At 42.1% G+C, this 22,930-nt stretch overlaps 1 protein-coding gene across 1 annotated transcript; it reads left to right on the plus strand.

Moving 5' to 3' along the window:
* Positions 1–32: 32 nt before the first annotated feature.
* On the plus strand, positions 33–22,922 carry LOC310867792 (E3 ubiquitin-protein ligase MARCHF6-like). The gene is made up of 25 exons (XM_083777926.1): positions 33–459; positions 919–1,018; positions 2,710–2,783; positions 3,291–3,434; positions 5,276–5,348; positions 6,056–6,224; positions 6,674–6,881; positions 7,804–7,865; positions 8,026–8,058; positions 8,189–8,240; positions 9,111–9,169; positions 9,287–9,367; positions 9,857–9,925; positions 10,657–10,731; positions 11,029–11,163; positions 12,323–12,543; positions 13,179–13,316; positions 14,336–14,558; positions 16,932–17,001; positions 17,681–17,862; positions 18,675–18,809; positions 19,358–19,447; positions 19,644–19,776; positions 20,846–20,981; positions 22,303–22,922. The coding sequence occupies exons 1-25, from the start codon at positions 441–443 to the stop codon at positions 22,382–22,384; spliced, it is 2,763 nt and encodes a 920-aa protein (XP_083634052.1). The 5' UTR covers positions 33–440; the 3' UTR covers positions 22,385–22,922.
* Positions 22,923–22,930: the final 8 nt, after the last annotated feature.

A 22,930-nucleotide genomic window follows, 5' to 3' on the forward strand; every position in this document is an offset into this window, starting at 1 on the left:
CTGTTGTGACAGGATATGTGGGCCGTGGGGTAGCAAGGCTCACTGACTTGGGAAACAACTAGCGAGGTTAGCATATTTTGTCTGTCAGAGACTCAGAGTCAGAGACAGAGTCACTATTGAGCAAAACAAGAGGAGGATGTTAACGTCAGCCACGTTTCTGGTGGAAATGTCACCGTAGAAATAATAATAATACTTAAAAAAAAACCTTTTGTAAACACAAAAAATTGGTTGTAAGATCGGACGTGAAGAAGCAAAGCAGCGTTGCTGGGTCTTAAAACTGTGTGGACGGACACCATTTTATGATTGTCAATGCATCCGAACCCCAAGGATAAACTCTGATCTCTCGCAAGCTTAACGTTGTTAGCCAGCTATACATTATTACGTGTGGATGGGTTCTCAGTAGAGCATACCACTGGGGGAAAAGGTACATTGCGAGCATAATGGATACCGCCGAGGAAGGTAAATGAACTGACTGCACAAATTGCATCATTGAAAGAGAATCAAGTCTGGTGGCGCTATGGTGGCCTCCTAGTGGTTAAGCAAGCTTACTAGCTAACAATCAACCAAGGCTATAGTGAATGTTTTGAGCTACAAGAGATCATACTGCTAAGAATAATGTTGTCATTCAATGAAGCTGATGTGATATGTTGTCAACATGTCAGGGAGCATATCAATAACTTATGTGTCAATTGCACGTTATGTCAGGTGGACAGCAATAGCCCAACTTGGCATGGTCCTAGCTGAGCCCAGTTTGTATTAAGTCTCTTTCCACAATAGTCAAATTAATCATACATCAATCCAAGTCGCTTATTCTCTCAACATGATGCCTCTAACGATGCTACTTTCCCCCATCCTCCCTGTGCCATTGGTACCTGTCTTAATATCTCAAATATATCTTCCTCACTTTCATATGTGCAGCGGATATTTGTCGTGTGTGCCGCTCGGAGGGGACGCCGGACAAACCCCTCTATCACCCATGCGTCTGCACTGGCAGTATTAAGTTCATCCATCAGGAATGGTATGTGACTTTGTCTCCTCCATAAAATAAAACAGTCATTGTTGACTGCCCATCTTCCACACCACACTACCATCTCTACCATTCATCTACTACAGTGTCAAGTAGACAGTGAATCCTATGACATGTTACTGAGGATAATGTATGTGACAATGGCTGCATTGACAGCCGGTGTGTAACAGAAGAAATATGTGTGTATATACAGTACGAGGTATGTAATATGTATATGTATGTCGAATGTGTGACAGCTGAAGAAATGTGTGTATATACAGTACGACGTATGTATGTCGAATGTGTGACGGCTGACAACCTCTGTCGCTGTGTGACAGGTGTGACGCTCTACAAAAAAGTCGACCTGTCTTCTACTCTTTCAGTGCTCCTATGACGTAGTGAAGCTTCAATCAATCAGTCAATCAATCAATGTTTTTGTTTCACCATTTTCACTCCAAATTCCTGCTCTTTTCTATAAAAGGAAGAAAAATGTAGTCATGTCGTTAACCAGTTTTTCAACACTAACCTTTTCATACACAATGTGTCTTGAGCAACACTTCAATGGCGACTCAATGGCGAGAAATGTAGCTGGCCACGCTCAGTCGGGGGTCCGCTCATAATTCCGACATTCCATTATTCCGACCATTAGTTTACTGTAAGGTTAGGAATAGGGTTAGTTTAGTTATAACGGGGCCAGTCGGACCGGTCGTTTACTCATTTTGTAGCTTTTGTCGTGGCTAGTGTGAACGCAGCATTAGGGTGGTGGGTGGTGGTGGTGGTGGTGGGGGGGGGGGGGGGGGGAGGTCAGAAAGGCCAGGCCTGGATTGTTCTGTGGCATTTGTTGAACCTGTGGCTGAATCCATATTAGCTCATGAACTCCACAGAGTTTTGAACAACAGGTTGAGGCCAGGGTTTTTGGGTAGGGGGGGTTGCATCTGAATAGTAGAATTGTGGAGTCTGTAGGTTTTATCACAGTTTATTTTGTACTGCCTGGTCAGTGTGTTTGGAAACAGCTGGGACTAACCAGATTGTGATCAGAAACTCATGATACTGTGTGTTTTACTATGACTGAAATATTATCGGCCTACGACATGCTCACAGCCTGTGTGTGTGTGCGACTGTGCGTGCGTGCTTGCGTGTGTCCTGAAAAGTTCACCATAGCCGAGACTGTCATCATTCTTATTTCTTATAATCACGGTTATCCTTGAGTAAGGGCCGATTCATACTGCTATTTTACCGCTGTAGTGCCGAAATGATTTTGGCTCGTCAGAAATTTTCAGTAGCACCGGAAAGGTTTAGGACGGTACCCACCCCACCGAACCTCAAATGACGTCACATTGTAGGCTCTAGTCTACAGAGCCGAACCGACTTTTATTCGGCTCTAAAATAGGAGTATGAATCACGCCTTAGGCTAATATCTTGATATAAGTTTAGCCATCGTATGAAGGGCTTGTCTTGCACAATGGATACATATTTTGTTGTACTAGTAGTAGGTGTTAACTGTCAGCTCTGTCTTAAACACACATCTATGAACATTATAAAGACTTTGATCATCAAGGTTTCTACCGAATATTGAATTTTGATGAGGATAATTATAGTATCTGAAATAAGCACTGTCGGAAAAATGCATAATGCATCTGTCTGACATCTTGGGGCATCAGTGTACTCTATTTCTCACCTTGTTCATGTTGTTTGTTTTACAGTTTGGTCCAGTGGTTGAAACACAGCAGAAAGGAGTACTGTGAATTATGCAAGCACAGATTTGCTTTCACACCAAGTAAGTACTTAAACAGTGTCAGCTTTCCTCAAAACACATGGGCTCTTATGGACTCTAATAGCATTTGTACGGAGCGACATTACTTAACACATTATACTCATTTATTTCATGTGTAGTGTAGTGTACTACACTACACCTGTGACCTGCTTTCTTCTATAATAGATCATAGTTCTTGTCGGATCAGCAGTTTTAACCCATTCTGACTGGGCACCCATTTTGGTGTCAGCATCATGTCATGCTTTAGCTATTTAAAAATAGCAGATCTACAAGCTCATATCGCGCCACCGAGTGGCGCGATACGAGCTTGTAGGTCTGCTATTTTTGAAAAAAATCGAAGAACGACTGACATTTTTAGAATCTGATCTCAGGTCAGAATGGGTTCATCAGACCAGTGTGTGTCCGGCGGAAACCTCGTATGAATCTGATCTCAGGTCAGAATGGGTTAAAGTAGATACATAAGGATGCTGTGGCTCTGTTATTGACATCTGTCTTCTCTGTTACCCCCAGTCTATTCCCCAGATATGCCGTCCCGTCTTCCCATACAGGACATCTGCGCAGGGTTGTTGACCAGTGTGGGCACGGCAATACGCTACTGGTTTCATTATACATTGGTGGCTTTCGCATGGCTTGGTGTAGTTCCTCTAACTGCATGTGAGTGCACACACACACACACACACACACACACACACACACACACACACACACACACACAGTTACGTAAAAAACACTTACAAAGTAGTACCGGTAAGCAAAGTAGTAGAATTACTATAAATTGACATTGTCCCACAGTATGCATTTATTAACATTGGGAGGACAATCTTAAACAACATCAAACACAATGGTTGTAATTCTCATAAATGCACAACAACTCATGTTTAGGCATCAGAAGTACATCTTCTGATGCGCAACTTTCAGTATAGACTGAAAACTCGTCAGAAACTTTCAGTAGCACCGAAGAGCCGACTTCCATCCAACGCTGAATACAAACTGGATTGTCATGCCTATGACCCTTCATCTTGTCACCATCAGGCCAGAAATTATAACCTCGCTCATATTTTACTCCCAAACAAGATTATTGGATGGATTACATTGTAATTTGCGGTGCACCTTCATGCTGCAGTACAGACGCAGAGACGGTGGTCTCTAGTGCCACCATTAGACCAAAGGTTCTGAAAATTGAATGGTTTGCCTTGGAACTTGCAGTGTGGTGAACCCTAATGCCAGGGCTCCACTGGGCGCGTCTGCGTCGCGTCTGCGTTGCGTCTCCGTCAACGTCGGGAATGTGCCCTTTTAATCAATGGAGGGTGGCTCCACTGCCCGTGTTGCGTCGCGTCTCCGTCACCATAAAATTGAACCGGTTCGTTTTTTGACGCACGCACGCGTGACGCAACGCGCCCAAACGCGCCCAGTGGAGCCCTGGCGTAACCCTTTGAAGGACCCTCACCCTTGCAGGTGGGCCTCATTCATTTTGTGACCCCATGGCCCACCAATGAATATACAATTATATGTCCACCCCTAATTCTGCCACTATTGCTAATTAATATTAATTTCAATTTGTAATGTTATTTTTTACTTGTAGCCCTACTAGTGATAGCAAAGAGCTGTCTCCTCAGTCTCTACCCTCTAGCAGATGCTAGTGGGTCTTTTAGACTCATTAAGTCCCTAACCTACTGCAGGCGACATTGACCCGCGGAAAGTTAGGCAACTTGGAAGCCTGACAACGTAAAATTGTTGATATAATCAGCCTTTTAATATATTGTTGCTTTGCCTTTTGTATTGAGCCTCTGTACCATCTGTATTGTCCCTCATTGCTCGCTGTAGCTTGATTCCGCACCGGCACAGCACTCAGAAAACAGTCCACTGTAGCACTCGTCTTGTTCGTGTCTTGTTGCATATAAGTATAGTGCAGGATGCACCGCAATCATTAATGATTTGAACTGCATCGCAGTTGACTCGAATTTAACGAGATACCATAACGCACATGCAAGCATGCACACTGAGAGCCTGGACTATACTCCATTCCCACCTCTTCTCCTTTCTCTGGTCTGTGCCGCATGTCAAATTAGAACTGAGCTAGGGGTGGGCGATATGGAAAAATATAACATTGCAGTATTTGTATGGTTATTTTTCAAGTTACTTAACAGTACAACCACCTACAGCCAGGGTAACAACAACTAGAAGAAAAAGGAGTAACTTTAGGCCAAAATATGTATTATCTTTTTGTAGGGATGCTCCGATCAGGTTTTTTGGGACCGATACCGATCACTGATTGTTTTTCTCATGATCGGCCGATACGATAGGTCCGATACCGCTACCGATCTTGTGAAATGTTGCAAATCTTGATATTTCCAAAATGATTATATGTCAAAACCCACGTCAAAACTGTTCCTGTGTGTGGGGAGGAAGGGGAGAATGTTTAGGCCCGTCACAGAAATGCTAAATGATGTTATACCACTTAAATGGTGTAAAATATCGTTTTTGTTTCATCACAGGTCGCATCTACAAGTGTCTGTTTACTGGCTCTGTGAGCTCACTTCTGACACTGCCATTGGACATGCTCTCCACGTGAGTGATGATCAAAGTACTGTACTTTAGTAATATCTGTCGTTGGACCACATGAATCCTAGAAACCCATTTTCATTATAGGTGAAAATAGACAAATATTTGGTGAAAATAGATATATAAGCTTGTGTGATTGGCTATTTCCACTGTCCTCCCTGGTGAAGACCGAGTGAGGTCCAAACATGTTGGTATAATAAAGGCTGTTCCCTCTTTTTTTTTTTTTACCTGGATCGCCTATTTTTTCTTTTTTAAAGATATTTTTTTGGCTTACACCTTTTATTGATTTTTGAAGGGACAGACAGTAGGCTGACAGGAAACGGGAGAGAGATGGGGGGATGACATGCAGTAAAGGCCGTGTCGGGTTCGGGAGTCGAACCCGCGGCACACTGCGACTGGATTACCAGTCCGGTGCCCAGACCGTTACGCCACAGCCTGGGCCGATCGCCTATTATTTGATTGCTATTTTCACTTGACGTACAACAAAGAATTCTGTGTTTAAGTGGTTAAATTATGTGAAGGTGAAAAAGCACCATGGTCAAATTGAAGACAAATCAACGTAATTTACTTTCCAACAATGCCTGCATTGTACAGGACATTTTCAACTAGTTCACTTCGACTCCTGAAAGCATGCTCGCTACAGGCACACTCAAAGTTCCCTCTCATGTATACATTACTTGTGTATATGCTTGCATGTGCATTTGATGTTTTAGAGAAAACCTGCTGGCGGACTGTCTGCAGGGCTGCTTCGTGGTCACCTGCACTCTGTGTGCATTCATCAGCCTGGTGTGGCTCCGAGAACAGATCGTCCATGGCGGCGCCCCCCAGTGGCTCGAGCAGCAACAGCCGCCGCCACCCAACGTGGCTGCACAAGCCAACGAGGTCAAATGCACTCACACTGAAGATCACCCATCCATCAATATTTTGACTGTGTTGTTTAGCAATTCCAGTTTGTGGACAGGTTCCAGAGAATCTGAAACGTTCTCATAACTGTAACCCTCCACTGAGGGTTTAGTCCAGCTCTACTGAGGATAAGTTGAGGTCAAGTAGAAGGAGAGGTTAAGTGAATCATTCCAGGGCTTTAAAAAATACTCTAAATACACTAAATTGTCTTTGTAGCACCATAGCTTTCACCGATAGGCTCTTACAACATTTATCTACATAAAAATATTGTGAAATGTCCTGCAGTCTATATGGAGTCACTTACTGCAAAATCTATGTCTTCACTCAGCATCTCACTTTTGTTCTGACACTCACATTCACACCCCATACACACATTCCTCCCTCTCTGATGTTCCTGTAAACTGACTTATAATGTTGGCTGACTCCAGGCACAAGGTGCAGGTCAGGGAGCAGCTAACGAGCCCCCTGTGGCCCAGCCGGCCCCAGCTGACCTCCCGGCCCAGAACGAGGCAGACCCAGAGCCCCCTGATGCGCCGCCGGACCAGGGCGACGACGCTGAGCTGAACAATGAAGAGGATGTGGAGATAGAGGACGGGGCTGCTGCTGAAGATGCAGACGCTAACAATGGAGCGCAAGGTTGGAGAGATTTTGTATTCACGTTCACAGTTTTTAGTGCCAACCAGGTCATTAATGCTATACACCTGTGTAAAATAAAGCAATCAAAAAAATCCATAATGGTACAGTAGGAAAAAAAAGAAAGAAGTTAAGTGCAGTTTAAAAGCAACAAGGCAATCATATCCTATGTATAAACGTGCAAGAGCATCAGGGGGACTGAAAGGCTTGTGAATATAGGAATGTTTTTAGCCTGGACTTAAAGCTATCAACGGAGGGGGCAGATCTGACGGCAAGAGGAATGCTGTTCCATAATGGGAACTGGCAGCTGCGACAGCAAAGGCACGGTCACCCCTGAGCCTCTTCTTTGTCGCTGGCATTTCTAGGAGTCATCTGTCTGCTGACCTGAGGGTCCTAATGGAGGAGGGATATGATAGGAGGTCAGAGATGTAGGAGGGGGCCAGTCCGTTTAGTGCTTTGTATGTAAAAAGAAGGGTTTTGAATTGAATTCTGAACCGAACCGGCAGCCAGTGAAGAGAGGCCAGGACAGGGGTGCCAGTCAGGAGTCTGGCAGCCGCGTTTTGCACCATTTGGAGTCGGGATAAGAATGACTGGCTAATTCCGGTGTAGAGGGAGTTGCAATAATCTACAACAACACTGTTTACAGAGGGGCTGCTATACTTTTAAGTATTCCCTTTTTGTAAATATCACAGGGGTTGTATTCTGGAACAGGACAGGATTGATTTACCTCAATGAATTTAGATCACAAATTGCTCTCTTTTGTCAAAGAGATATTACTGGTGAAGTCTTGTGTTAACAATGTAGGGCTATTGGAGTTTTTGTGACCTTGAGGAAATCACTTTGAAGGCACACAAAATAACATACTTTTTGGTTGTGCGATAGTCATTATGACAAAGTATAAATCAGCCTGAATCCCTATTTGTAGATGACATGAATTGGAATGCTCTGGAGTGGGATAGAGCAGCCGAAGAGTTGACCTGGGAGAGGGTAAGTCTGAACAACAATATCAATTATATTGATATCACTGATTTGACATTCCCCTACACATAATTGCATAAGTTCACATTCTGTACAGTACTAATATAGTCCTGCTATATACCTAGAGCTATTTCATTAAAACGTCATGTCATTCTGCGCCTTCTCCCAGATGCTTGGTCTGGATGGATCTCTGGTCTTCCTGGTAAGTTGACGTAAGCCTACAGAATTATCCGATGTCATGTTTTTAGCTTCTTACCCCAACACTTGCTTGGAAGTATGTCTGGGATTTGAAAGACAGTCAGCTGATGATTTTGTGTTTTATCATTTTCTAGGAGCATGTGTTTTGGGTGGTGTCTCTAAACACACTCTTCATCCTGGTCTTTGGTGAGTAGATTAAAATCAAACGGTGTGAAGATAATCACAATTTGGTACTATAACGTAAGATATTATAAAATAGCATCTATGATACATAACCCTAACAATTACACATGTCATGACGTGAATAACCACACAATTGCTCACCTGGTAAAATATGCATTCCTGACTTCTAACTCATTTGTATGAGTATCTTAACCCATTCTGACCGGGCACCCATTTTGGTGTCAGCATCATGTCGTGCTTTAGCTATTTAAAAATAGCAGATCTACAAGCTCATATCGCGCCACCGAGTGGCGCGATACGAGCTTGTAGGTCTGCTATTTTAGAAAAATCGAAGAGCGACTGACATTTTTAGAATCTGATCTCAGGTCAGAATGGGTTCATCAGACCAGTGTGTGTCCGGCGGAAACCTCGTATGAATCTGATCGCAGGTCAGAATGGGTTAATACAATAATAACTGAAGTTCAGAGGAGTGCAACGCGCACCAAACCTTTTGAGGTGCCGCCTGCGGGAGCAGAACTAGGAGATGAAAGTAGTCGCCACACACTCTTAGCTTTATTCTCTCTCGTCCGTCAATAAGATTTGTGGCACTGAAGCCAAGAGTTTGTGTCTACTTTCATCTCCTCCTAAATGGCTTGATCCCTATTGGTTGTCAAATAGTACTGCCTGAAGCTCCTACAGTACATGCATTGCCCCTGGTATCATGTGTGGTTCAAATCCTGGTTAGGACATGAAACTCATGGACTGCACTGCAGATTTAAATAAAGGAGAATAAAAAAAAATTGAACTGCATATAATAATTAAGTAGTACAGGTACTAGGCTCATGATGCAGGTTAAATGCATTACGTATCATCTTATTATACTTCCTCTTTCAGCGTTCTGTCCTTACCATATTGGGCACTTCTCTGTCGTTGGACTTGGCTTTGAGGAACATGTAAGAAACGTATTACGTCATGTCAGTCAAATCAATTCATTACATCCAAAAACCATGGACCGTTTAAGCTATGCTAAATAATTGTTCCTTGTTTTGTCTGTGACTTCTTGTCCTTAGGTCCAGGCATCCCATTTTGAGGGCTTGATCACAACCATAGTGGGCTACATACTACTGGCTATGACTCTCATTCTCTGTCATGTATCCTTTGCCTTATGCACATCTTAAAGGTCGCTCTTCTTTAGGGCATTTCTAATCTTGATTAGCGTATTGCTTGCTTATTACTACTGATACCTTGATGAGGACCACAATGGAAACAAGCTGCCAGGGCTTTTTGTTTTAATATTTTCAGCTTTATTGTACATCTGTACCACTGTATTAAATCAATCACTCAATCAATCAATCAATACCATATCACCAACACATCTTCATATAAAATGATCATGTCACAAAGGCCCCCATAGATTAATTCATTTGTCTTCTGTGTTTAACATGTAGGCAATGGGCACAGAGTTGCATATGAATGAATTTCATACATGTTTATATGCACAACCAGACATCATAATTTGACAAACTGTAAGCTGCTTACCTGGGCTGTGTCTTACCAGGTTACTTGAAGATGAATTTCATAATGCATGTAGTTTTAGAGTTGAGTTGGTGTGATATTGATCCTTGACAGCTATGTGTAAGGGTCTGGCTGCATTGGTCAGGTTCCAGCGTTCACGACGTCTCCTGGGAGTCTGCTACATCGTTGTCAAGGTAACTCTTTTCCGTGTCTGTGTTCTTTGCATAAGCACTGCAAATCACTTTGAAAGTGGTCTGTCAAACATGCACTGGTTTTAGTGTCTTGGGGTGCACAGGATACACTGGCATTGGTTTCTTGTCCACTGACAGCTCGAGCATTTAGCATTTTATGTGGCCAGCCTCTTGTTTCTAAAACAAAAAAGCAGCATGTGTATCGGAGGAGAGGTGGTTGTCTACACCAGACCAACAGTAGAGGTTACCAGTGACATAGGGGGAAATCGCAGGTGAAAAGGAGTATTTTAGGGGTACTTTACAATGTATTTCATGAACATTGTGTTAATAAAATAATCACAATTCTTTGTAACGTTGGTAATATAATACCACAGTAATAACTAAGTGTCATATCTGCATGTTAGTTTGTTTTCCTGATTGGTTGCTTGAATAATTATGTCTACTTTTATTTTGTTACACAATTTCATTTGGTTTAATTTTGATTATGTTAAATATTACTTGTGTGTGTGTGTGTGTGTGTGTGTGTGTGTGTGTGTGTGTGTGTGTGTGTGTGTGTCTGTGTGTGTTTTTACTTTTTTGTACTTGATCAGGTGTTGAAAACCAGCACTCGTGCTAATACACTGTAAGCACTGGGCAGTGCGTCTTGTCCATCCAATGTGATTGTGATGTCAAATAAATAAACATAACATAAGCTGCTGTAGTGTTAATGAGGATCAACTGTGCCTCTGTTATAGGTCTCTCTGCTGGTTGTGGTGGAGATTGGTGTGTTCCCACTCATCTGTGGCTGGTGGCTTGACATCTGCTCTCTAGTAAGACTCCTCCACAACTCACTTTTCGTTTTTTTGTGGGGGGTTATCAATATTGTACCAATGACTTTCAGCAAATAAATAATAACTACTTAATATATTGGAACACAGGTTATTTTATCTATTTCTTGAAAAGTAACCGTTTTGGACATTGACCTATAAGGTTTCCGTCCGACAGCAACGTTATACTGTCACTCTTGCATGTACCGGTACTTAATTTATTTCCATCTGTAATAACATGTTACTGTTCCACCACACTTTTCAATGTGCAGTGGGTTTAAACTGTCCTTCCTTCTGCAGGAGATGTTCGACGCCTCGTTGAAGGACAGAGAGCTGAGTTTTAAATCGGCACCAGGCACCACTATGTTCCTACACTGGCTTGTGGGAATGGTCTATGTGTTCTACTTCGCCTCATTCATCCTCCTCCTCAGAGAGGTGAGAACCTGATTCCAAAGTCCAAACATAGCCCTGCTGAGGTGTCCAGTTGGCACATGGGGTAAAGTTCCTGCCCACCACCGCAGAGACTATGGCTTTGAATTCCCTGGTGCGTCCAGCTGGGCCACGTGTTTCGACGAACACAGTTGCTCGTGTTCGTGGGAGAGAAGCGTGGTGGGGAGTGCGATGTGTGACACGCTGCACTAGCGACTCCTACAGCAGTTGTACTCAAACATTTTAGTTTCAGGGACCTGCAGGAGGACTTGATGGAGTTTGATATTCATTAGGCCACTGACCTTTGTTTGATACAATATTTTCTATCTCTGAAACCCTCTCTGAAACCAATAATAAAATAGAAACATTCTGGCATGCCTCAAGAAGGACCGACACGTTGCCCGCATAATACATTTGTCCTCAGCCTCTACACTAGGTGTGCGAAAGCTTTTCTCTACTATCTCTGAGACGCCAATCTACACTGTCAAATCCTGATTTTAATTCTTGAGAGGGTACAAATGTAATTTGTTCGCTCTCAGAGTTACAGACCTGTAAGGGTCTATTTGGTTCAATAATGAAGCTGGGGACCCCCTGAAACCCCATCAACGATCCCTAGGTGTCCCCAGAACCCACTTTAGGAAAGACTTGCCATAACAAGTTAATACATGTGACGCCACCGGCCCACTAATCGAGTGAGGAGTTTCACCAGGAGGACAAACTGGGAAACTTAACTCACTTAATTAGTGGATCGGTGGCGTCGCGTGTATCACAGGTGAAACGTTCTCGTCTACACCCTCCCTGATGAACCAACCCGTGGGGACTACATTATAAGATAATTATAATATGATTAGGGAATTGGCTTGACAACTTAATTGGGAGAAGAGGGGATAATAATAGCTCTCCTGGTGTTTATTTTTTCCCAGAGACTCAAAATTGTGTTAAGAGCATTTAGGGAGAGTAGGATCTGGGGAAATTAATGTTGTGGAAGATAAATGTATTAACACACATTATGGATTCTTTATTGACTACAGGTACTGGCACTGGTCGCACATTCAGTTGCAGATAATACAATCACATCACCATTGAAGTGTAAATCATTGAATACCACACTACTGCCGTTCTCCCATTTATTTATCTCTTTTCCCGTCCCCCCATCTCCCTCAAGGTGCTGAGGCCCGGAGTGCTGTGGTTTCTGCGAAACCTCAACGACCCCGATTTCAACCCGGTTCAGGAGATGATCCACCTGCCCATCTACAGGCATCTGAGACGCTTCATCCTCTCCGTGGTTGTGTTCGGTTCCATCGTGCTTCTCATGCTGTGGCTCCCAATTCGGCTCATTAAAGTGCTGATGCCCACCTTCCTCCCTTACAACGTCATGCTCTACAGGTAGCCAACAAAGCTTGCTAGCATAGAGGCTCGGCTCCCTTAGTCAGTTGTTGTGCATTAAAAAGCCTCACCCCATTATACGGAATCTTTGGTAGTACTGGTGACCTTTGTCACACTAACACACTAAGCTTGCTCAGGGTAGGATTAGCAGTGGAGCGAGTTAAAGCTTCCTGGGTTATGTTATCTCTTCTTTGATAATAATCATGGTCACCTTTCCTCCTTACAAAGTCATGCTCTACCATCTATTTCTACCATTTTTAATTGATGTGGTGTTAATGATCCACTGCTCTCACTTTATTGTCTTTAACACTCCAGAAAGGCATGGCAATATCTTCCTCTTTCCCCATCAGTGGTACCCCCAAGCCGCGAGCCACTCCCCACCCCACCACCAGTGCGGTTAATGTTCATGAGATACACATCTTTCCCCAGGCTTGTCTCTTCTTTCCTCTCTGAACAGGAAAGAGAGGAAAGGGGCAACACAGTGATGTGTTGCTGTCTCAGTGTAACCTCACATTAATGTAAATCCAAGTCTCACATCGTTTCAACCGAGAGAGCATTATATTCCTAGTAATGGCCTAATCACTGAGCTAGCCGTCTCTTTTTCTTTGACCAAGTCTCTCCTTATCTCTCTCCAGTGATGCCCCAGTCAGTGAGCTGTCTCTGGAGCTGCTGTTACTCCAGGTGGTGTTGCCGGCTCTGTTGGAACAGGGTCACACCCGGCAGTGGCTCAAAGGCCTGGTGCGGGCCTGGACAGTCAGTGCAGGATTTCTACTGTAAGTCAATCATTTCTACATTATGTACAGATTTGCAGAATACAATAATAAGACTTGATGTTTTCCCAAGTTACTGCATTTCCCATCTATTAGTTTCTGTAGCTTTACTGTATTGACAACAAACAATTTTTTTTACAATATTTGATTACTCCATTACTCCCCAGAATAGCTATTATTCCCAACCTTCCCAATCTACAGGCATCTCAGGCACATCCTCCTCTCCGTGGTCATGTGACCACTGCTGATTTTGTTTTTGAGGCATTCAATGTCAAGACATTATGATTTGGCCCATATAAATATTTTAATAGCAGCACTTTTATGATGTTAAATCGCTCAACTTTATTTTACATCTGTGTCCAGCAGAGCATGTGCAATGCATTGTAATTATCGCCATCTGTCTATCCGTCAACATTAATTTTAATCCAGATTTGATCAGATTTGTTAGATGAATTGAGGGTAGTATCAGGCACTATTCAGTATTTATTTTTCCAATTACCGGTAGTCCAAGTTCAAGATCACAGATCAGCCCAATGCTTATACACAGTATGGCTGCATGGCATACATTTATATTTTTCTTTAGGACTACACTATTAGTACACTATTTGCACCACTACCAGGACCAGTTGCATGTGTGTGTTCCTGAACTTTGATAGATTATTCCTCCCCACTGTCTGTCTATTGATTGATGATCGTCCTAATATTTGCTCTATATTCCCTGGTTCAGCCGTTCAGGTCAATAGCACTCTGAAATTCTCTTTCCAAAAACAGTGACTCATTTATGTATTTGTTTAATTTGACTGGACATTTTGATTTGATTCTATAATGTTAATTTGTCTTTCTGTGTTCTTTTTTTTTATTGCTTTATATTGTATATATATTTTATATTGTATTTGCTTTGTTCAGGGCCTCAGGAAGCCTATAGACTAGAGGCTCATTGTTGCGTCTCTAATGTGGGTCCTAATTAACATAACTGAGTCAACTAACCACATTTCTGTGTTGTTCTAATCTAAACTATGCAGAGACCTCCACTCTTACCTCCTGGGGGAGCAGGAAGACAACGACCCTAATCAGCCCGTCAACAACAACAACAACAACCCCCCCGCGGGTCACCATAACAACAACAATAACAACCCCGCGCCTGCTGTAGGGGAGGGTCTCCATGCCGCTCACCAGGCCATTCTGCAGCAGGGCGGGCCGGTAGGCTTCCAACCCTACCACCGGCCACTTCGCTTCCCATTCAGGGTGAGTCGGTCCTCCTTCCTAATGTACATAACCGGCACATGTACTGTAGGCCTGTCACAATTATTGCATAATATCACAGTTATTCGAGGTAATTGCAATTATTTTTGCATACCGGTAATCGCCATAATCGTTTCCATGTTGAATATTTTACATTTTTCAAAATAGTGGAAATATCAGAAGTTGTCACAACGTTTCGTAGATTTGTTTTAGTTTGAAAGTATAAAGTTATTAAATATGCCCTTTCTTATACAGTATGTTCCATTGTTGAAAATGTAATTGCAATTATTTGTAATTTGTAATAATTAATTGTCAGGTAAAACTTGATGGTCGTGACACACGAGTCCTTCATGTACCTGCAGAAGACACGTTTCAGGATTAGAAAATACAAAATCACATCCTCTTATCTCCATATTTTACACAAAAGCATCAATAGTAGATCTGCAAGCTCCATCTGCCATTTTGAGCTTGTCGATCTGCTACTTTTGATGTTTTTTGACATATGTCCAAACATATGGCTTTCAAAGTTTGCAGGAACGTGTGTGCGTCCGTCTGTCCGTCTGTTACCAGCTAATCACCGGTACCGTTAACCCGGTCTTTTTGCACACACACTCCCTGGATGCCACCGATGAACCTCTGCCCCAAATGTTCGAGAACGGCCAGGAGGCCGACTTTTATAAAAAAAAAAAAATTGTATAATACTACTCTAGATTACAGAATGCAATTTACGTGAAATCTTTCACAGACTTTTCTACTAGGCTGAGGAATATACCCCACCCTTTTCACATTGGCCTGTTATAGTGCAGGTGGATTTTAGCAAAACACATTTTTGGAACAAAATGCCTCAAATCACCCAATTGCCATCCAAGGCGTAAGAAGAAATGGCACCCTTTTCACATTGGCCTATAATAAAATTGTTAATTAGAGGGCTAGTTTTGAATGAGTTCCTCAGGCTCCGGTCACACGCAGAGTTATTCTGCAAGAGGATGTTGCAAATTAAAATGATGAGAAACATGAGTTGTTCAAGTGAATGCCAACTTTGTATTTTGCCAGTTCTGATTTCCTTAGCAATGATGTAGTTCATATACTCTTTTTTTTAGGTTGTTATTAGAGAAAGTAAAAGATGAGTGTTATTTTTTCTTCATTTGCGGCTTTCTTTGGTTTTAGGGATTTTAGCGGTTTTTGACAGGGGGGCGGGCATTCGAGCATGGGGCTAAATATGTATTTCTTTACAAAATATTATGGCGATTTCTTTTTTTATTATTTACTATAGTCCTACTAGACCCCAGGAAATTACATCTGGCCACAAAAGATCACAGGATCTACTGAATGTGACGGTAGCCTACTGGGGGGAAGCCACACTGTGTGTCATAGGCTCAATATGTCAGTTTGACACATTCAGTAGATCCTGTGATCTTTTGTGGTCGGATGTAATTTCTTGGAGTTTAGTAGGACTATAGTAAATAATAAGAAAATAAATCGCTATAAAATCTTGGAAAAAAATACATATTTAGCCCCATGCTCGAATGCCCCCGCCCCCCCTGTCAAAAACAGCTAAAATCCCTAAAACCAAAGAAATCAGCAAATGAAGAAAAAATAACACTCATCTTTTACTTTCTCTAATAACAACCTAAAACATGAACCAAGGTTGAAAAAAACTAAAGTTGTCCTTTAAGGATGGACTTGATTGGATTGATTTGCATCAGCGTTGAATCCGTTGATTGAATAAGATTAGACTCTAATAGGATTAGACTTCCTTAAGTCGGGTAACCTAAACCAGTATTCAGAGTAAAGCTTGAATCAGTTACTATCGTTCTTGTTGTAGTGTTAGTCTCACTAATGATTACCCCCCAGTAATCGATAACAGAAACTGTTATTGTTCAAACTTGACAGTATATTATCATTATCAATTTACTAAAGACAGACATGTATATGTAGAAGCACAACAATTCAAATTAAAACCTCTTCTCTGGAAAGCATTTTAGGACCACCTAAAGTTTGTGGTGTGTGCTGCAGTTAAATTTAGAAATGTGCCTACGCCCTAAGCCCTAACTACCACCTACAGCTTCATCCCTATAACTCCACCCTTAGCCATTCCTGGCAAAGTTATGCTACATCCTCAGGCTTCAATGGTTGCACTCACTACTGACAACTCTAATACTCTCAATGACACAACAATGGTGTCCTGATGGTGATTATTTCTCTCTCCTTTACACCATAATCTAATTCAGATCAGCTCGTGTCACATCTAGACTGTGATAACGTGATCACTGTTACTGGCTCACGGTTCAGAAAAAAATAGGTGGTAGAACACAACAGCTTGTCAGTCGACAGAAGACTTTTTATTAACTTTTTTATTTACCTCTCTGTCTGCAGATTGTGTTGCTGATAGCATTCATGTGCATCACCCTGCTGGTGGCTAGCTTGGTGTGTTTGACCCTGCCAGGTAAGACAACAACCAACAGACTGCCATTCCTCTTCCTAACCCCACGCCCAAGCCATGATTGAAGAGTAAATGTGTATAGTTGTGTATACGTCTCCATAAACACTGAACAGAACCACACACAATTAAGTTCTTTCAGTATTTATTTGACATGTTCAAGATGATATATATATAAAACAGACAAATAGTATGGTTCTGCTGCCTTCTTCAGAGGCTGTGTCCGTGTGTGTCTAACTCTCTATAGGCGTATGCATAGACTCAACTTATGTAACTTAAATAGCATTTTATGTAGACATAGCACTCTAGTGTATACACATAGTTTCATTATATCTAATATTCCACTGTTAGGTTCTTAGCTTACGTATGATTCATGATGACTATTTTTATGTATTTGATGTATTACCATGTTTTTTGTTCTTGCTTACTGTAAATCGCTCTGGATTAAGTCTGCTAAATGCCTAAATTGTATAGTGTATGTATGTACTACTGTTCTGTATATGTGTCTCTTGGGAGTTAAGCGTAAGATCGACTAGACTTAGAGAGCCACAATTCTATCGATGTATAGTAATAATTAATCAAAAAATCACAGATGTTAGCTGAGTATTATTACTAGCTTATTGAGTAATAATTATGACGTGTGCAGAGTTTTTGAGCATATATATGTTCTTCTGACGTGTCGCAGTATTCACCGGGCGGTGGCTGATGTCCTTTTGGACGGGCAGCTCCAAAATCCACGAGCTGTACACGGCGGCATGCGGCCTGTACGCCTGTTGGCTGTCCATCCGCGGCGCCACCGTGCTGCTGGCCTGGATGCCTCAGGGACGCACTGTCATCATGCTTAAAGTCCAGGAGTGGACATTCATGGTAAGGTACCAGGACAGTGAAGCACTGAGAAAACTGTTTCTTCGTCCTTTTTCTTCTCTTCCAAACTTGACTACGGTAGCGGTGGACTCAAAAACATAAGGGAAACTTTGACAGAAAAAGACTCGCTCAAGGTATAGAAAATAGAAGTAAAACTCCTTAGACTGAGACTTAAGAAAAAAAAAAAAAAATTAATTGCACTTTGAGCACAGAGCACTTTGAGCATGATAAAATAAAATAATATTTTCTTAAGTCTCAGTCTAAGGAGTTTTACTTCTATTTTCTATACGGTGAGCGAGTCTTTTTCTGTCAAAGGTACCAGGACAGGAAATGTGCTCTTTGCTCACTTCCTTCATGTTTTGGTAAATCCTATTATTCTTTGCCTGCTTATGTAATTTCACCAATCAAGTTCAGAACAGAATAATAGCACTAGTGCTTAATACCTACTATTAGGGACACTTACATTTACTATACAACCAACCTTTCTGTCTGTTTTGGCCGTTATTTGTTATTACAATTTCCATGAAGCATCGACCAAGTTAGCTGGGAATAGTCTATCGCAGCCATTACATCAATCCTGATTCATATCATCTGGAATTGAGATCAATATTTTGCTGTACACAGAGAAAAACAAAACAAACGTGTGTGTGTGTGTGTGTGTGTGTGTGTGTGTGTGTGTGTGTGTGTGTGTGTGTGTGTGTGTGTGTGTGTGTGTGTGTGTGTGTGTGTGTGTGTGTGTGTGTGTGTGTGTGTGTGTGTGTGTGTGTGTGTGTGTGTGCGTGTGCGTGTGCGCGTGCGTGCGTGCGTGCGTGCAGATCCTAAAGACCGTAGTAGTTGCTCTGCTGGTAGCTGGAGTCATCCCACTGCTGCTGGGTCTGCTGTTTGAACTAGTCATCGTGGCTCCTCTCAGGGTGCCACTAGACCAGACACCTCTCTTCTACCCATGGCAGGTATGAAGGACACATATGGTTGTGTGTGTGTACTTGCACATGCGTGTGCAGCAGTGTGATGTGATGGTTCTTTTTCCATTCCTAGACATATCATCTCAAGATTTGTTCCATTGTTGTGTAGTCAATCTACGATCATATGAAACAGATCGAGCAGCATGCATGGAAATTGTGAAGACATTGTTCTTGACTTGTGAGAACTCTTGTTTGTCTTTACCCATCACATGTACCGTAACTCTTTAAAGGACCACCCTGCTGTCTATACATGTTATTGTCTATTGACAGTATCGGCCATATATCGAACATAAACAGAGACCAAATGTTACCGAACATACCCAAATAATGTAGTCGATCCTAACTAAACATCATTGCACAGTAAAGAAGTCATGGACATTTCAATTGAATTCTCAGCTAGACTTTTCCCGTCATATGGAATGACTGCTTTAAAATGCAGAGGGGAGTTTCAAGTCTGATGATGATCCTCATACAATTCAATGCCTTCATTGAAAATCTAATGCTCTCTTGCTCACAGTCTCTCTCTTTCTCTCCAGGACTGGGCTCTTGGAGTTCTCCATGCAAAGATCATCGCTGCCATCACCCTCATGGGCCCCCAGTGGTGGCTGAAGACTGTCATTGAACAGGTGAATTTGAGATGAATGTTTTCACATTGCATAGGTGTTGTTTATTAAGGATCCCCATTAGTCCACAACGTAGAGGCGACTATTGTTCCTGGGATCCATGATGCTGTAACTGTTCCATGTCTTGCAACTGACAAACATTTTCAATAAGCCAGGTTTTTTTCCTTACAGTGTTTAAAGTGCAAGCTGTCTTCCTCAGGTTTACGCCAACGGCATCCGGAATATTGATCTCCACTTCATCATCCGTAAACTGGCAGCTCCTGTCATCTCAGTCCTGCTGCTCTCCTTGTGTGTGCCGTACATCATCTCCATAGGCGTGGTACCTGCCGTGGGTGAGTGTGTGTGAGTGTGTGTGCGTGCACATGTGCGCGTGCATGTGTTTAACTGTACATATATTGGTGCTTCTCATTGATATGATCAACCCTTATGTTAATTGTAAGGGTTAACTCTCGATTGAGATCCAGAATCTCTGCCTGGCCCGTGGACAGTTGGCCATGCCCTTAATAGCATCAACAGTTAAGATAAGTTAATTTATGTGTGTATATTTGTGTGCTGTTGTCGTGCACTGAAAATAGCAGATCTACAAGCTGAGCTTGCATTTGACACAGGGAGAAAATGTATGAAACATTTCATAAGAAGTAATGATAGTCTTGGAAAGAGTGTGAAGAACCAATGCCATGATTCTTTATTAAATGACTTATTGTAAAGCTGCATTAACGAATATGTATATATACCATAGACTGTAAAAAATATGGACAAAGCGTTCGCCGGGTCTAACATGGACGTAAAATGAAGCCTGTTATTCCTGCACTGTAAATCGCCATCTTTCTAGATCCGTTTGGTACCAGCTGGCCATTGGCTGGCTCCGTTTTGGACCAGCTGGCCATTGGCTGCCCAGACAACGAGGCGGGACTTCCCCCCTTCTTCTCCGTTGGTTTTTATTTTGACTCGAGTGGGAGGGGAATCCCGATCATAGACTGTAACGGTAGCCACGCCCCTCAGAACATACGCGATGGTTTTTTTTCTTTATGGTCATTTTTTTAATTAATGGGACCATAATTTTCCAAAAAGAATATTATGACATTAGAAATGAGACTTTAAACTAGTGACTGGAAGAAGAAAGTATTCATGACCATGTTTATTAAGGTAATACAGTCTAGGTGAAGTTGGGCCAAAATACATGGGCCTCTATGGAGCTATGGGGCTTTTTGGGTCCAGTCCAGCGCCACAACAGGCCATTATATGAACTACCGATTTCAAATGAGGCTTCACGAAATATCTGGCTGACTGCCCCCCTGATATATACGTAACTATCGTGTAGACCCTGGTTTCAGGTAGGACATCTACCTATTGGTAGTGTTACCTGAACCCCCCCCCTAACAAAGTGCATACCTGTCACAGGTGTGACCCCAGAGATGGAGATTCTGATGCAGAGGAGAATCTACCCCTTCCTGTTGATGGTCGTCTCTCTCATCGGTATCCTGTCCTTCCAGATTCGACAGTTCAAGCGCCTCTACGAACACATCAAGAATGACAAGTAAGGATTTGCAGATACCTGCTTTAGAAAGCCAGATGGGCAGGTTTCAATGTCTGGAGCTGGGTGTAGGAGGTTGACAATTGTTTGGATATGTTATGTCCTGACTCGTACTGTTGGACAGACGTGTTGTCCTCCTGTTGGGTGGTGGGCAGTACCGGTTTTGTGGTGATACTTTTCCTATTGTTTGACAATGTCCACCAATGTTAAACTCCAAACTTCAAGTTCACACGCATAGAGCATCACAGTCCCGCCCCCTTTCATGACGACGACAGGCCCGGAAGATAATTCTCCATTCATGTTCCCCATAGACGTTTCACAAAGTATTTATTTAAAGACCTTTTCAGCCTCGGACAAAGCCAACTGTTGTTGTGACAAATCATGCAAGGTTTTTGATCAAGAAAAAAAGGTCAGGGTAGTGAGGGTACAACACATTTCTTTAGTTTTTCTTCTTTCTAATTATTTGATCGGACCAACGTTGTGTTTATTGTCATTTGTCGTCACAACAAGAGTTGGCTTTGTCCGAGGCTTAAACGTCTATGGGGAAAATGAATGGGGAGTTATCTTCCGGGCCTGTCGTCATCATGAAAGGGGGCGGGACTGCGATGCTCTTTTGGACCTCACACGCTTCAAAGCTGTCACCGTGCCACAACTAGGCGGTCCACCCCTTTGCTCCCATAGAAATAGAAGTGACTACGGGGAGGCTGACTTGCTGATTTTTTTGGTTTCTTTTATTTGATATTGACATAATGATAATGATAATGAATTTATTTATATAGCACATAGTCACAAAGTGCTTTACATAACAGGATAAAAACAACACAACGTAGTCACAGCTACAACAAGGTATCAATAAGTGGACAACGTAGAAGCATACACACAAAAATAGAGTATGCAAAAAGGAAAATTAAGAGAAAGCCTTGACGTCACAATAACATTGAAAACAATGACAATGGACAGACCAGATGTTCCAGCACTAGTGCTACTTTTTCAACACCACTAGAGGATTTTCTAAATGAATTTGAAAATAATCAAAAAACTAATCAACTCTAATGAAGCGCATGTGTGACTATACAGTTGAAGATGACAAATTAACCTAGTCGGGTTCTCTCTCTTAATTGGATAAAATTGGTGTTCTGTCCTGAAAAAATAATTTGGATACTTTAAGTGCTGGATAGATGGGGAGACTCCTGTTACTTAAACTCTTTATAGCAATAATTCAGGATATAGAGCTTTACAAAAATGTTATTACAGTATGAATATAGGTCCATTGAACAACAAAGAACTAAAATCAGCTTCATTTCTCCTTTCTCACTCTGTGCAGGTACCTCGTCGGTCAGAGGCTGGTCAATTACGAACGCAAAAGAGTAGGCTTGATCCCGCCTTCCAACCCTGTGGCTGAGTAGTGTTTGGTGTGTGACGAGTCAATACATTTTTGCACCCAATCCCACCTTTCCCTTTCCCTCTGCGGGTTTCAAACCGCTCCTAAGACTGCATTCCTCGGCAATCTCCTGTGGATCTTGGTGGATTCAATACATGTCAATCAGTTTGTTAAATGCCCTTTGTGCCCAATCGGTGGCTGGGGGGAAGATTGTATGAGATGTGTGCCGCAAACCAAGTGATCTGTTCAGATTGAAGGTGCAGGACAGGAGAGTAATGGCTGATTTATACTGTATCGTACGGTCGCGTCGCCGGCAGTCGTACAACATAGTATGTTTACGTTTCAAGAATTAGAGGTTTGAAACTATGTGTCTGTATTGTTGTTCATGCCTTGCTTTGTAAAGAGTTGCCTGAGAATTGTACATGTGTAAATATTTTGAACGCAGACTTTGTTGTCTTAAAAAAAAATAGAAGAAAAACAAAAGACGGATGGATTAATGCAATGACCATTGTACATCTTAAAAGTGTATGTATATTAATTTATTAAATCAAACTCACAATTTATATTTTTT

The sequence above is a fragment of the Protomyctophum parallelum genome, assembly GCF_964188405.1.
Source record: "Protomyctophum parallelum genome assembly, chromosome: 12".
NCBI lineage: Eukaryota > Metazoa > Chordata > Actinopteri > Myctophiformes > Myctophidae > Protomyctophum > Protomyctophum parallelum.

What these genes read in the sequence shown, in the direction of transcription:
- LOC310867792 (XM_083777926.1), top strand. An exon ending in CGCTAACAATGGAGCGCAAG is followed by an intron (nt 6,882 to 7,803) that starts GTTGGAGAGATT and finishes CCCTATTTGTAG; the next exon opens with ATGACATGAATTGGAATGCT. An exon ending in CTCTCTTCTACCCATGGCAG is followed by an intron (nt 18,810 to 19,357) that starts GTATGAAGGACA and finishes CTTTCTCTCCAG; the next exon opens with GACTGGGCTCTTGGAGTTCT.